Source organism: Leucopleurus acutus, assembly GCF_964270905.1.
Source record: "Leucopleurus acutus genome assembly, chromosome: 8".
Taxonomy (NCBI): domain Eukaryota; kingdom Metazoa; phylum Chordata; class Mammalia; order Artiodactyla; family Delphinidae; genus Leucopleurus; species Leucopleurus acutus.
Genome location: NC_139151.1, coordinates 57789043 through 57805823, shown reverse-complemented (window position 1 = coordinate 57805823; position 16781 = coordinate 57789043). Strand labels below are relative to the sequence as shown.

General features: G+C 35.5%; 1 protein-coding gene across 1 annotated transcript in view; it reads right to left on the bottom strand.

The window, feature by feature from the left end:
• PGM2L1 (phosphoglucomutase 2 like 1) overlaps window positions 1-16781 on the bottom strand; it is a gene marked incomplete at its 5' end in the record, with an annotated part of 67525 nt that overhangs the window by 21837 nt on the left and 28907 nt on the right. The window contains 3 exons of the mRNA XM_082845125.1: window positions 1168-1252; window positions 1967-2073; window positions 4287-4454. Of these exons, the coding sequence (XP_082701251.1) occupies window positions 1168-1252; window positions 1967-2073; window positions 4287-4454 (360 nt within the window). The remainder of the gene's footprint in view (window positions 1-1167; window positions 1253-1966; window positions 2074-4286; window positions 4455-16781) is intronic.

Below are 16781 nucleotides of genomic sequence, written 5' to 3'. Positions count from 1 at the left end.
GTCAAAAAAGGAATTCTCAGAGACATTTTATGATACTGAAAGTACAAACGATAGGGAATTCCCTGACGGTCCAGTGGTTAGGACTCCACGCTTTCACTACCGAGGACCTGGGTTCAATCCCTGGTTGGGGAGCTAAGATACCACAAGCCGCACAGCACAGCCAAAAAAAGAAAGAAAGAAAGTACAAAAGATAAAACGTGGGAAGCTGATCCAGACTTAGAAAGAAGTGTGATAATTCAGCAAGGCATAGAGAAGATGCTTACTCATATTGTTAAGTCATATGACAAGAAGCAAGCACTGGTCACAGTCCTGATACATTGTATTACAAAGAAATAAAACACTAAAGTGTTTTACCACTTCTAATGTTTTAAATTACAGAGTAGCAAATAAATATTAGTTTATTACTTTTTTCTTTTCTCTGTACATTTTTAATCAAGAGAAAAGGTATATTTAAGGTTTTGACAAAAAAATTTTAAAGGTCACAGCACAATCATAATTTCCCCCATTGATAACTAACATTGCTTTGCATGGTTTTAGCTTACACAGTTATCTTTACAGTCCTGCACTACCATGCAAAGCAAGGATGGCTATAGTTTCTAATCTTCATTATATCTTCCTTAATCCATAAATTACTTACGAATGTGTTTTTAAAATTCCAAACATATGGGGATTTGTGGGTTTCTTTATTTTAAATCTTATTGCATTGGGGTCCAGGGCTATGGCTTAATAAGCAATTATCTTGTATTTGTGAGATTTCCTTTGTGACCCTACTTGGTAAGAATGAGTATCCTACCATCACTGAATACAGGGCTTACACACAGACACACACACACACACACACGATTAAGCACGCTAATTGTGTGTTTAAATCTATCTGTAATGATTTTTTCAGGCCTGATAAATCAGTTTCTGAAAGAAGAGTATTAAAATATCCCGCCATGACTGTGGATTTGTCATCTTGTTATAGATCAAATTCTTAGGTGGTTCGACACATGCTTGTTGAATGAAAATAAATTCAGCGCAAAATTGGTTTTCTTTAGGTCCTTCGTATCATTTAATACAGAGCTATATGCATGACAAAGATTTAAATCCTGCTTGATTTAAGAAATCTTTTCAAGAGCAATCTTTTCAATCTTTTCTGTACAATCAGTGATACAACACACTTACTACAAAAGGCGTAGGAACATATCTTGAAAAAAGGTACACAGGAACATCTTTGGCCAGTAAGACTGCAGCAGTGAGTTTAGCAAGCCTAAAAAAAAGAGATTTCACTTGGTCCTTAGATTTACATACTTTTTGAAAACCACCTCCCATAAAATAAATGCATTACAATTATTCTGAATATACAGTAGCATAATACAACCGATTCTTATAATCACTAGTTATTTAAGATTCATGCTCCAACTTTAAAATGTTAAATGAGATTTTTTTGAAAAGGAGTAACAAGGAACAGAATTGACATTTAAATTTCTTCCTTTTTTCTCATTCATCTTCTGATGGCTCTTTTAATAAGAAATAAAACACGCAAAAGGCAAAAAACATGGAAGAAAGTGAAACCAGAGACTTTGATAAACACAATATGCCTATTTACCCCGTGAAGAAAAAGTATCACTATATCATGATTATCTATGTGTGAAAATATCCTAAAACTAATCAAATAGGACTATAATGAGAGAATGCAAGTTACATAATCCTCCTACCCAGTGCCTCTGCCAAAATATTAAAATCATCACATAGTCTATGTCATTCTAAACACTAACTCCAAACATTTAGAAATTTACTCCTTTCTGTAAAAACCAAAGGTTATCTTTGAAATGCTTCTATTTCACCTCTAAAATAAACATTAGCATGTGATCATATTTTTTTTGGACAGATTCCTGTTTCAGAAATCCTACAACTGGGCATAACATGTTTTTCAAGGTTTTATTCCAATCCAGCTTAATCTCTGAAACAATTAACACTGTACCTCTGGCTGCTGCAGCTGCTGGTTACTTGACCCCGGGTGTCGTACCCCACGACAAAACCTCTTTGCTTGAAGTTCGAGAAACATCTCTCAAGGTATTTGTACATCCCCTGAAGCAGATAAACACAGAAAATTAGTTCCTGACTAATGCCTGCATTTTCTACGACTTAAGGGCTATTCTTTTTATGTGTGGTGTGCAGCTTATTGGCTCTCAGGGAACTGGCTTCCTCCTTTTGCCCATGGTTACCAATGTGAGAAGAACAATGTTCAGTCCTCGAATGTGAGATGATAAACACCTACTTCCTGGAGTTTCAGACACGTTTAATACCACAGAAATATCAATTAAGTAACTTAAATCCAATACGATAGATAAAACATTAGGGAAAAAAAAGATGGAACATGAGAGTCAGAATGCTAAAAAAAAAAAAAGAACTTGTTAGAAGAGCCAAAAGAAATTGTTTCTTGCCTTAAGGCTCTAGAGAACAAAATTTTGACCATGTTAGGCCTTGCTAAATCATAAGATTGAAGCTAACCAGAAGATTTGATCTAATTTATGACACAAATATTTAAAAGCAGCAACATAAACCTTCATTAGAACATTTCTTAAGGTGGCTGATCCCATTCTTTAGTTTTAAAATCTCACAGAAAGAAAATCTCATAAACGAGGAAAATTTGCAGTCAAGGGTGACAAAAAAAATGAAATGAAGTACTTAATATTGAAAATATCACAATAATAAGCCAAAACACCATTTAACTATTTTATGAATGATTTGCTAACTCTAATAAACACTTCCGTCCGTAAAAATAACACTTCATATTGCTACAGTCCTTTTAAAACTACTTTCTTGGATGTTGCCACATTTAATCCTCACAACAACCCCCAAAAGAAAGAAATGAAGATACCAGTTCTATTTTTGTCTCTGTCTTTCAACATTTCTTCCAAAAAAGAGGAAACAAAATAAGATTGAAGCTCCATTTAATGACTTACCCAAAGCCATTCATTCAACCAAAACTATGTTATACTGATTTATTGAAGGCCTACTATGTGGCAGGGACTGCTAAGTAACTATGTGGCAGCACCAGAGGAGACCCCAGTGACTTCTGGACCCTTCTTTCATGGTTCTTTCAAGTATAATTATTCTTCCTAACCTACTCCCTACGCGTGTGTGTGCGCCCAAGCATGCATGCAATATAGCCCAAATTGACTAGTTTCACCAACTTATTTATTTCTAATGATGATACTATCCTAAAACCTCACAGAATCTCATTCTCTGGTGTAAAAATCCATCTTCTCGTATCCATACATAGGTTCTGAAAAAAACTAGGGTTTAAGAACTAGATTCCATCTGGCTTTTCCACTTCAAATAATGGAATCTCAACTCCTGTAAAAATTTGCACTTCTGTAGAAATTGATTTTCAAACACCTCCTCCACTCCTTTTTCTGAAGTCAAGGAATCTTCAGTTAAAATGAAAGCTTATAAGGAAACCCAACATACAAAAAAGATCGAACTGAAGCGTTTCTGGACAAAGAAAAGGGGGTGGGGGCAGGAGGAGGCAAGTATCCTACCTATTCAGTCATCTTGTCATCCTTTGTTCCTGATCCCCTGCATTAGCCCCTGGATTTAGAGAATTCCCTCAGAATAAGGGTAAAGGTGATTTACTGTTTGGCAGTATCAATTAGAATTATATCTACTGAGCAATTCTCTAGTTCAGAACTATTTTTAGTATATGCTAAATGCATTTTGGCCTCAAAAGTGGAGCTCCTTGAAACACTAAGGATGATTCACTGGAAAGAAAAGTAATGTTTCTAGAATAAGTTGCATAAAAATGGGGAGAAATAAAACAAATTGTATCATATCAACACTGTCTTAACTCTCCAAATATATGGAAAACCATGTTAAAAGGAAATATTTTCAACTAAATTTTCCAAATACTCTGGTTAATCTTTACCAATGGCCACAGGCCAAAATGAGCAATCACCTTCTTTCTATCTAAATTTGTTTCTTTGTATTAAATGGAAATGTCAATATCCATTTCCTGGTTTCAAATGCAAAGTAACATTGTCAAGAAGTTGACAATGGCAACCAAAATAACTCAATAAGAAAGTCAGTCTGTGACTCTAAAGATACATAAATGACCTCTAAGATCAGTCTTGTGCAAGACCAAAGGTCAGAATTTATTCTACATTTTTTATTTACAAGAGAGTATCTTGCTGGATATAAAGCTTTTTTGTTTTTGTTCTTTTCTTTTTTAAGAAAAGAAACTAATTTATAAAGCAAAAAAGAGTGATAAAAGTACACATATTATAATTTATAATACTTACCTGTGTTGATTGTATTACTGTAAGATCATTAATATAGCAAAATCCTGCCCCCATAGCAGAACGAAGTCCTGCAGTCCCGAAAGTCATTCGGCAACAAAGTCTATCTCGCAGCTCCTTGTTCATCCCATTCCTTAACAGATTTTCAATTTGCTCTTTTGTCTTGGGATTCTATAAAAAAGATGTATTAAAACTTAATCAGGATCACAAGTGGAGTCCTAATATGAAGCCCTTCTGAGGAAGCAATAAGTATTATTCATACATAACAAGGTTCTACGTTGATGACTACAAATTCCACAGTGCTACTTATTAATATTAGTATGTATAATAAAAAAACACCTGCCATTTATTGAGTCCCCGAAGAGGCCAGACCCTATTGAGTGTGATTTACATATCTCTAATTGTCATATTTTTAAAATAATATATTCAAGATTTTTTTTTAACAAATTGACAAGAGCTATGGATCCAAAATAAACCTCTTAGTCAAAAATGATATCAATTAAAGTCTATGTTAAGTTTTAAAAGAAATACGGAAGCTATTAGATAAATGTCATCAAAACATGCCTACTGGGCTTCCCTGGTGGCGCAGTGGTTGAGAGTCCGCCTGCCGATGCAGGAGACACGGGTTCGTGCCCCGGTCCGGGAAGATCCCACGTGCCGCAGAGCGGCTGGGCCCGTGAGCCATGGCCGCTGACCCTGCGCGTCCGGAGCCTGTGCTCCGCAACGGGAGAGGCCACAGCAGGGAGAGGCCCGCATACCGCAAAAAAAAAAAAAAAAAAAAAAAACATGCCTACTAAATACTTCCTAAACATCTGTAATTCAAAATGGCCAATTAAGCCTTACTGCTCTTTAAAGTCACAGAAAACCGTTCAATTTATCTACAGCAATAGTTGACCATGAAAAGGTCTTAAGTGTTAAATGTGGACTTGGTTAAGAGTGAGAATGAAAATTCAGTCCAAATTTGGCTTGTGAAGCAAGACACGCCAACATCTTTATTTTAGGGTTCGTATTTCATTAGCACATACTTCAACTTATTTTCATAAAGCTCAGGGTGCCTATAACTGAAAACAGTGCTTCACAAATGAGTAACAAGTTTTGAATAGAAATGCAATTACAATGAGAATAAAACTTAAATGGAATTTTCCAGTATTTTCTTTTTTAGGAGAAAGAGTCAAATAATAAGAAAATAAGGTAAAGCATAACTTCTCTCTTCCATACCATATGTAATATGGATTTAGTCCATACTAACTGCATAGATTGTCTACATCTACAGTCCATATAATGACAATGAATATTCAGAATGATAAACCAAGGCACTTGAAAGATGCTAAATATTAGAGTATATTTGTACTTGTAAAGAAATAAAATCATATTAATATATAATTTAAACAAAAAGGTATTCTGGGGATAGTGGAAACTAAAGTAACCAGAGGACATGCCACAAACTAATGAGAAGCCATGGAAATTTTGATCAACTGAAATTGTAATCTGCTTAAACTAGATGGATGTTAAAAGAAATGTGTATACACACACACACACACATACACACACACACACACACACACACACACACACACACATAGAGAGAGAGAGAGAGAGAGAGAGAGAGAGAGCACCTTGACTCAAGGAGTCTATTTCATAAATGGCACAAACTAACAAATATAGAGCCTACATTAAAATATGAATAGCTATTAAGAGAAAAATCTAAACAATAAGATTATCTGGGCTACTATATATTATTCCAATGTCTAAGATATCGCCAGATTTGATACAGAGGTCAAAGACTTGAAGAGAGTTAACATTTAAAAATAGGTTATAAGAAAGACAAAAACTGAAAAGACTGAAAAACTTCAGTACTATAGAGGGTACAAGGCAGTGTCATACAGTTAGTTACAATGAAATTGGGAGTCTTTTCAGAGTGATTTTTCAGCAATTATGAATATTTAAACTGCATATGCCTTTTGGCCCATAGATTTCTCTGTCCACAGTAATACCTTCACATGAACAAGATTCATTCATACAAGAATATTCACTGCAGTATCTTACTGGTAGTAGTATTATTACCATCATATTGAGATTAAGAGATAAGAGATTAAGATTTAGAGAAGGAGTCTTATAACACTGAGCTAATATTGGAGGTCTAGACAGGATTTGAATCCAGGTTGGTCTGGCTCTAAAGCCTATACCATCTCACTATAAACAAAATAATTATGTAGGGCAGGTTAATAATGCTTCTAATAATAATTTAACTCCAGCTACAAAGTAAAAAAGATTCCTTTTTATTAGAGCTATATAAATATAAAAATGATCCACCAGACATAAACGCTATTAGGTTACTGAGTATACTTCCTAATATTTATTACACAGCTATTAGAGTAGGGCCTAAAAATTCTATTTTCTGTTATACATCACAACCAGTTCTAACCTAATTCCTGGTTCTGAAAAAGCCTGTAAATTGGAGAAAAATAAAAATGGGTAAAGAATCATGATGCATTAGAAATAAGCAAATCTTTATGGTAAAAAGAGCTAAGTGACTAGGTGACAGTCATTTGAAATCTACTTTAAAGTCAGATTTCTCTACTATTTCATAGCTAGACATTAAATTAGATGTTGATGTTCCAAACATTTAAAAATGTAATTAAAAGTCTATCTATGTAGCCATGATTATCATATATTTTCCATTTGAATGATGAAATTACATTTGTATTTTGCTGTTAAAATCTTCAAATAACCATGATTTTTATAAACTATAATATATGAAGATTCTCAAGAATTACAAAATTATTTTAAAAATACTATTTCCGGGCTTCCCCAGTGGTGCAGTGGTTAAGAATCTGCCTGCCAACGCAGGGGACACAGGTTCAAGCCCTGGTCTGGGAAGATCCCACATGCCGCAGAGCAACTAAACCCATGCGCCACAGCTACTGAGCCTGAGCTCTAGAGCCCACGAGCCATAACTACGGAGCCCACGTGCCACAACTACTGAAGTATGTGCACCTAGAGCCCGTGCTCTGCAATAAGAGAAGCTACCACAATGAGAAGCCCGTGCACTGCAATGAAGAGCAGCCCTTGCTCGCCGCAACTAGAAAAAGCCTGCACGCAGCAACAAAGACCCAACACAGCCAAAACTAACTAACTAAATAAATTTATTTAAAAAAATACTATTTCCACAAGGAACTAAGATATATTAAATGAAAAGGAAGGAAAAGCAGAAGAGTATATAAGGTGTTTAAATTTGTATAAAAAGATGTATATGTATACTTATGTATAATTCTAGAAATACTCCATGCAAATATAAGACACTACAAATAGTGATTATCTATGATGGGAAAATCAGGGGAAAATGCTGAGGTAGAAAGGAGTATTTTTATTGTACAGTCTTGGTTCTGATGGGCTATTTTATGTACGTATTACTTATTTTATGGTAAAAATTATATAGATATCCATGGGGGCTGAGAAAAACTACTACTTGTGTATCTACATGAGTACTTTTTACCTCACAAACTACTCTCTTTTTCCTACGCACAGAAAGCTATTAAGAAGATCTGAATCTATAAAACATATATTGGCGCTTTCTCAAATACAATTATTGTTTTCTTTCTAAGTGTGCGCTCTTATTTACAATTCAGTCATTACTTGAGAATAGGAGAAGCCCTATCAGCAAAAAAAGAAAATTGTTCAACTGTTAAAAAAAAAAAGCACCTCTAAAATTAAAAAGTAAGTCAGTAGGAAAGGTGATTTACATACTTCTTAGAAATGTACTTATTGACCTACTATATAAAATGAAAATTAATTATTTAGAAAGTAAATGTATCCAATCTGAACTAAATTTGCTCTTAACTAGCATATTTTAGAATCCTAATAATTTTAGTACCCTAAAAAAGTAACCCTGAAGAAAATCCAAAGAGATTTTAGTGACTACTAGCATGTTCTATACTTCATCGGAAATGAAGCTGGTTGTTTAGTATGAATCAGTAAGCTAAAGAATACAGAATTAAAGCCATGCATTATTTTCAAATTTTACCTGTATACCAAAAATTTTCCTTTGGTTCTAATCATATGGATTGCTGCAACTTTATACGGCTGAACTGAAGACAAGAAAGTGTCTTCTTACATAATACTGTGTGGAGGTTTTTTTTTTTTTTCCATATTGTAGGTCCATAAGGCCCAAATTCAAAGAAAACATGAAAGAACTGATTTACAAAAAAGGCAACACTTTAAATATATAGAAGTGCCTCTTCTAACAAACTTAACTTCTTAAAGACTTTCATAACTGTGAAGAAAGCTCACATCAGCCCCAAATCACGCCAACTCTGCCTGCCATGAAATGAAAGTATTAGCGTTTACTTATGAAGGCTCATTTTGGACTCACCCAAGCTTTTCTGAACCTATTCTGTTAATAATTAGGGGGCTTCTGTATTATTTATGCATAACAAATATAAATGTGTATAAAAGTATATAAAAAAGTACGTAATTGTCATTAAATAAAACAAATCAAGTTTGCCAATGAGGAATTCACCTGTAAATCTTCTTTTCTACTACTTTTATAAACCTAGTATTTTTATAATTCTTATACAGTTGAATCTCTATTAATATTCTACTACTAAACCTAACAGCTTAAAAGCAATCTAAAATATGAATCTCATTGTTTAGAAGATTAGAACAGATCTAAAAGAACATAACATATATTAACAATTCCAAATCTTAATATTGTTAAACATCGAAAGAGGAGACAACATATAAAATTGATTTTTTAGTAACTCAAATATATCTAAAATTATAAATCTGTAACACTTTTAAATGCTTCTGACAGAGATGGGTGTCTAAACAATAAATATCAGTTTTATATTAACTACAGAAAAAAAAATTTAAGTTTATTTCTAGACAGAAGTTAAAATAGGAAACTGCAATCTGAAAATCTGAAGGGTGAATGCAACTGACATTTACTTCTGAGGGTCAGCCAGCTTGGAGAGCCAAGTCTAGAGTCCTGAAGCAGAACATGTTTTCCAAACCAGATGCTTCCTGAGTCCAAAATACACTCTCTTAAAACCAATAATTTTTTTCCCTTTAAAAGGATTTTAGTGTAATTCTAAATTTAATTTCTCCATCTTTAAAAAAATTGTAGAAATTAGCATAAGCTAAATTGGCTTAGATAAAACACTTGAATGACTATACTTGTCATATAAAGTGAGATTTACTTAATAATAATTGGTTTAATAAAAGTTGAATAATAATCACTGAGTGAATATAAAAATCATATTCAGGAAATAAAGATGCTAACTACTCCAAAAGTAGAAAATAAGCTTTAAAATAAAATACATTGAGGGCAGAGAGCAGAAGCAAGAAGAACTACAATCCTGCAGCCTGTAGAACAAAAACCACATTCACAGAAAGACAGACAAGATAAAAAGGCAGAGGGCTATGTACCAGATGAAGGAACAAGATAAAACCCCAGACAAACAACTAAATGAAGTGGCGATAGGCAATCTTCCAGAAGAAGAATTCAGAATAATGATAGTGAAGATAATCCAGGACCTCGGAAAAACAAGGGAGGCAAAGATCAAGAAGATGCAAGAAATGTTTAACAAAGACCTAGAAGAATTAAAGAACAAACAAACAGAGATGAACAATACAATAACTGAAATGAAAACTATACTAGAAGGGGGCTTCCCTGGTGGCGCAGTGGTTGGGAGTCTGCCTGCCGATGCAGGGGACATGGGTTCGGGCCCCGGTCCGGGAGGGTGCCACATGCCGCGGAGCGGCTGGGCCTGTGAGCCATGGTCGCTGAGCCTGCGCATCCGGAGCCTGTGCTCCGCGATGGGAGAGGCCACAACAGTGAGAGGCCCTCGTACCACAAAAAAACAAACAAACAAACAAACAAAAAAACTATACTAGAAGGAATCAATAGCAGAATAACTGAGGCAGAAGAATGGATAAGTGACCTGGAAGACAGAATGGTGGAATTCACTGCTGTGGAACAGAATAAAGAAAAAGAATGAAAAGAAATGAAGACAGCCTAAGAGACCTCTGGGACAACATTAAACACAACAACATTCGCATTATAGGGGTCCCAGAAGGAGAAGAGAGAGAGAAAGGACCCGAGAAAATATTTGAAGAGACTATAGTCGAAAACTTCCCTAACATGGGAAAGGAAATAGCCACCCAAGTCCAGGAAGCACAGAGAGTCCCATACAGGATAAACCCAAGGAGAAACACGCTGAGACATAAAGTAATCAAATTGGAAAAAACTAAAGACAAAGAAAAATTATTGAAAGCAGCAAGGGAAAAATGACAAATAACATACAAGGGAACTCCCATAAGGTTAACAGCTGATTTCTCAGCAGAAACTCTACAAGCCAGAAGGGAGTGGCATGACATAAAGTGATGAAAGGGAAGAACCTACAACCAAGATTACTCTACCCAGCAAGGATCTCATTCAGATTCGATGGAGAAATCAAAAGCTTTACAGACAAGCAAAAGCTAAGAGAATTCAGCATCACCAAACGAGCTTTACAACAAATGCTAAAGGAACTTCTCTAAGTGGGAAACACAAGAGAAGAAAAGGACCTACAAAAACAAACCCAAAACAATTAAGAAAATGGTCATAGGAACATACGTATTGATAATTACCTTAAATGTGAATGGATTAAATGCTCCAACCAAAAGACAGAGGCTCACTGAATGGATACAAAAACAAGACCCATCTATATGCTGTCTACAAGAGACCCACTTCAGACCTAGGGACACATACAGACTGAAAGTGAGGGGATAGAAAAAGATATTCCATGCAAATGGAAATCAAAGGAAAGCTGGAGTAGCAATACTCATATCAGATAAAATAGACTTTAAAATAAAGAATGTTACAAGAGACACGGGAGGACACTATATAATGATCAAGGGATCAATCCAAGAAGATATAACAATTATAAATACATATGCACCCAACATAGGAGCACCTCAATACATAAGGCAACTGCTAACAGCTATAAAAGAGGAAATCGACAGTAATACAATAATAGTGGGGGACTTTAACACCTCACTTACACCAATGGACAGATCATCCAAACAGAAAATTAATAAGGAAACACAAACTTTAAATGACACTATAGGCCAGATAGATTTAATTGATATTTATAGGACATTCCATCCAACAACAGCAGATTACACTTTCTTCTCAAGTGCGCACGGAACATTCTCCAGGATAGATCACATCTTGGGTCCCAAATCAAGCCTCAGTAAACTTAAGAAAACTGAAATCATATCAAGTGTCTTTTCTGACCACAACGCTATGAGATTAGAAATCACTTACAGGGAACAAAACGTAAAAAACACAAACACATGGAGGCCAAATAATATGTTACTAAATAACCAAGAGATCACTGAAGAAGTCAAAGAGGAAATCAAAAAATACCTAGAGACAAATGACAATGAAAACACGACGATCCAAAACCTATGGGATGCAGCAAAAGCAGTTCTAAGAGGGAAGTTTACAGCAATACAAGCCTACCTCAAGAAATAAGAAAAATCTCAACTAAACAATCTAAGCTTACACCTAAAGGAACTAGAGAAAGAAGAACAAACAAAACCCAAAGTTAGCACAAGGAAAGAAATCATAAAGAGCAGAGCAGAAATAAATGAAATAGAAACAAAGAAAACAATAGCAAAGATCAATACAACTAAAAGCTGGTTCTTTGAGAAGATAAACAAAATTGATAAACCATTAGCCAGACTCATCAAGAAAAAGAGGGAGAGGACTCAAATCAATAAAATTAGAAATGAAAAAGGAGAAGTAACCACAGACACCGCAGAAATACAAAGCATCCTAAGAGATTACTACAAGCAACCCTATGCCAATAAAATGGACAACCTGGAAGAAATGGTAAATTCTTAGAAAGGTATAATTTTCCAAGACTGAACCAGGAAGAAATAGAAAATATGAACAGACCATTCACAAATAATGAAATTGAAACTGTGATTTAAAATCTTCCGACAAGCAAAAGTCCAGGACAAGATGGCTTCATAGGTGAATTCTATCAAACATTTAGAGAAGAGCTAACACCCATCCTTCTCAAACTCTTCCAAAAAATTGCAGAGGAAGGAACACTCCCAAACTCGTTCTATGAGGCCACAATCACCCTGATACCAAAACCAGACAAAAAGACTACAAAAATAGAAAATTACAGACCAATATCTGTGATGAATATAGATGCAAAAATCCTCAACAAAATACTAGCAAACAGAATCCAGCAACACATTAAAAGGATCATACACCATGATCAAGTGGGATTTATCCCAGGGATGCAAGGATTCTTCAATATAAGCAAATCAATCAATGTGATACACCATATTACCAAGTTGAAGAATAAAAACCATATGACCATCTCAATAGATGCAGAAAAAGCTTTTGACAAAATTCAACACCCATTTAGGATAAAAACTCTCCAGAAAGTGGGCATAGAGGGAACCTACCTCAACATAATAAAGGCCATATATGACAAACCCACAGCAAACATCATTCTCAATGGTGAAAAACTGAAAGCATTTCCTCTAAGATCAGGAACAAGACAAGGATGTCTACTCTCACCACTATTATTCAACATAGTTTTGGAAGTCCTAGCCATGGCAATCAGAGAAGAAAAAGAAATAAAAGGAATACAAATTGGAAAAGAAGAAGTAAAACTGTCACTGTTTACAGATGACATGATACTATACACAGAGAACCCTAAAGATGCTAGCAGAAAACTACTACAGCTAATCAATGAATTTGGTAAAGTTGCAGGATACAAAATGAATGCACAGAAATCTCTTGCATTCCTATACACTAGTGATGAAAAATCTGAAAGAGAAATTAAGGAAACACTCCCATTTACCATTGCAACAAAAAGAATAAAATACTTAGGAGTAAACCTACCTAGGGAGACAAAAGACCTGTATGCAGAAAACTCTAAGACACTGATGAAAGAAATTAAAGATGATACAAACAGATGGAGAGATATACCATGTTCTTGGATTGGAAGAATCAATACTGTGAAAATAACTATACTACCCAAAGTAATCTACAGATTCAGTGCAATCCCTATCAAATTACCAAAAGCATTTTTTACGGAACTAGAACAAAAAATCTTAAAATTTGTACGGCGACACAAAAGACCCCAAATAGCCAAAGCAGTCTTGAGGGAAAAAAGCAGAGCTGGAGGAATCAGACTCCCTTACTTCAACCTATACTACAAAGCTACAGTCATCAAGACAGTATGGTACTGAAACAAAAACAGAAATACAGATCAATGGAAAAAGATAGAAAGCCCAGAGATAAACCCACACAGCTATGGTCAATTAATCTATGACAAAGGAGGCAAGGATATACAATGGAGAAAAGACAGTCTCTTCAATAAGTGGTGCTGGGAAAACTGGACAGCTACATGTAAAAGAATGAAATTACAACACTCCCTAACACCATAAACAAAAATAAACTCAAAATGGATTAGAGGGCTTCCCTGTTGGCGCAGTGGTTGAGAGTCTGCCTGCCGATGCAGAGGACGCAGGTTCGTGCCCCGGTCTGGGAAGATCCCATATGCCGCAGAGCGGCTGGGTCCCTGAGCCATGGCCGCTGAGCCTGCAAGTCCGGAGGCCTGTGCTCCGCAGCAGGAGAGGCCACAACAGTGAGAGGCCCGCATACCGCAAAAAAAAAAAAAAAAAAAGGATTAATGTAACACCGGACACTATAAAACTGTTACAGGAAAACATAGGAAGAACACTCTTTGACATAAATCACAGCAAGATCTTTTTTGATCCACCGCCTAGAGTAATGGAAATAAAAACAAAAATAAACAAATGGGACCTAATGAAACTTCAAAGCTTTTGCAAAGCAAAGGAAACTACAAACAAGACGAAAAGACAACCCTCAGAGTGGGAGAAAATATTTGCAAATGAATCAGCGGACAAAGGATTAATGTCCAAAATATATAAACAGCTCATGCAGCTCAATATTAAAAAAACAAACAACCCAATCCAAAAATGGGAAGAAGACCTAAACAGACATTTCTCCAAAGAAGACATACAGGTGGCCAGGAAGCACATGAAAAGCTGCTCAACATCACTAATTATTAGAGAAATGCAAATCAAAACTACAATGAGGTATCATCTCACACCAGTTAGAATGGGCATCATCAGAAAATCTACAAACAACAAATGCTGGAGAGGGTGTGGAGAAAAGGGAACCCTCTTGCACTGTTGGTAGGAATGTAAATTGATACAGCCACTATGGAGAATAGTATGGAGGTTCCTTAGAAAACTAAAAACAGAATTACCATATGACCCAGCAATCCCACTGCTCGGCATATACCCAGAGAAAACCATAATTCAAAAATACACATGCACCCCAGTGTTCATTGCAGCACTATTTACAATAGCCAGGTCATGGAATCAACGTAAATGCCCATCGACAGACGAATGGATAAAGAAGATGTGGTACATATATACAATGGAATATTACTCAGCCATAAAAAGGAACGAAATTGGGTCATTTGTAGAGACGTCGATGAATCTAGAGACTGTCATACAGAGTGAAGTAAGTCAGAAAGAGAAAAACAAATATCGTATATTAACACATATATGTGAAACCTAGAAAAATGGTACAGATGAAGCAATTTGTAGGGCAGAAATTGAGACACAGATGTAGAGAACAAACATATGGACACCAAGGGGAGAAAGCGGTGGGGTAAGGGGTGGGGTGGGGTGGTGAATTGGGAGATTGGGATTGACATGTATACACTGATGTGTATAAAATGGATAACTAATAAGAACCTGCTGTATAAAAAATAAAATAAAATTCAAAAATTGAAAAAAATAAAATACACTGTTATCATTTAAGTATAATATTGATTATGCCAATATTAGTGTGAAACATAAAAAGATTAATCATTTTATTTTAAAACTTAAGATTACATAAAGTCTTTTTTTTAACTTATAGATTTTTTTCTAACAAAGCACAGTCTCCTGAGTCTACTATGTTCAACTCTTCTTCTTGGGCACACAGCTAGAATATTTTTTCCAGCCTCCCTTAGAGGTAGATGAGATCATGCGCCAGAGTTCTGGTCAATGGATCTGAGTAGAAGAGATGTGTGGCATTCCAGGCCTAGCCCATTAAACACTCCCTTACCCCCGCAATCCTCTCTTTCCCCATCTACCCATGAAAGAGAGAGGGCTCCAAGGACTTCCAGGCGTATGTAGCATCAAGATGGAACAAATGATTCACAGAGCAAAATTCCCCTCTACCTCCTACCTCACAAATACTCCAACAAATTTTGGAGGATTTGTTACCACAGTTAACCTGACCTGTTTAATAAAATTAGTATTCAGAGAGGAATACTCGCATACTCCTCAAAACTTTTTTTTTAATGGTAGATTGAAAGAAATCACTTCACTTTCTATGTTTTTATATTCAGGGCTTATGCAGTATCCTGGTTGGGCTTACTCTTTCCATAATGTTGTTAGTTTCTTTAATAGACTAAGACGTAGAAGACTTGAGTTCTTTACCCAGTCTATTCTATCAAGTAAACTATGAGCCCTTGGACAGGTCACTTCTCTCTGAGGCTCATCAGTACAATTTAGGGGTTGGAATTTAATCTGAAAAGATCTCATTCTAGTATATAGCTTTTCTATGTGCATTTTTTTTAAAAAAGAAGAAGAAAGAAAAGATCTCTTCAACCCTAACATTTTGATTGTTAGACTCACTTTGCAATCTAGTCAACAGTTCAAACTCCTTCTCTCTCTATTTAACTTTTTCTCCAATAAAGTTCATACTTGGAACGTTTTTTTGTCCAATAAAATACATCAATTGATTAAATTTTTTTCAATCAAGGAAACTGCCAATTGCTAAGAACTGAGTATATCTTGAGTACTACCATACACATTCCTAATTCCAATCAAAAGCAAAAAACTTAGAATTTTAATTGGATTATAAACAGACACATATATAAGTTTCCTAAGGTGTTTTAAAAGTTTGACAATAAGTCAGGAATCTGAGGACCCCAGATTGGTAATAGCACCCAACTGCTAGATGTCTCCCAATATTTCTCTCTCCTTTAATCATACAGTTGGGTACATACATGGCAGCCCAGCTAAGGGCTATACTTCAGTCTACCTTATAGTTAGATGTGACCATGTGACTAAGTTCTGGCCAATGGAATGAAAATGGGAATGACATGTTCCACTTTCAGGTCTTTCCCTGAAAAGGATTAAGTGTACACTCTCCTGAGTCTTATTCCTCTTCCCATGGGCTTATTCCTCTTCCCATTGATCTTGGATCAATAGTGGAAGTCACATTTTGAGGATGGCACAGGTACCCCATACCAACCCTGGACTGCCACTGACCTCTGAGTGTTATGAGAGAAATTATCTTCTCTCTGCTTTAAGCCATTACATTTTATAGCCCTTGGTATAACAGCTTAGACTGTACCCTAATACAGTAAGTGATGTTTGTGTCCCAATGGGAAATAA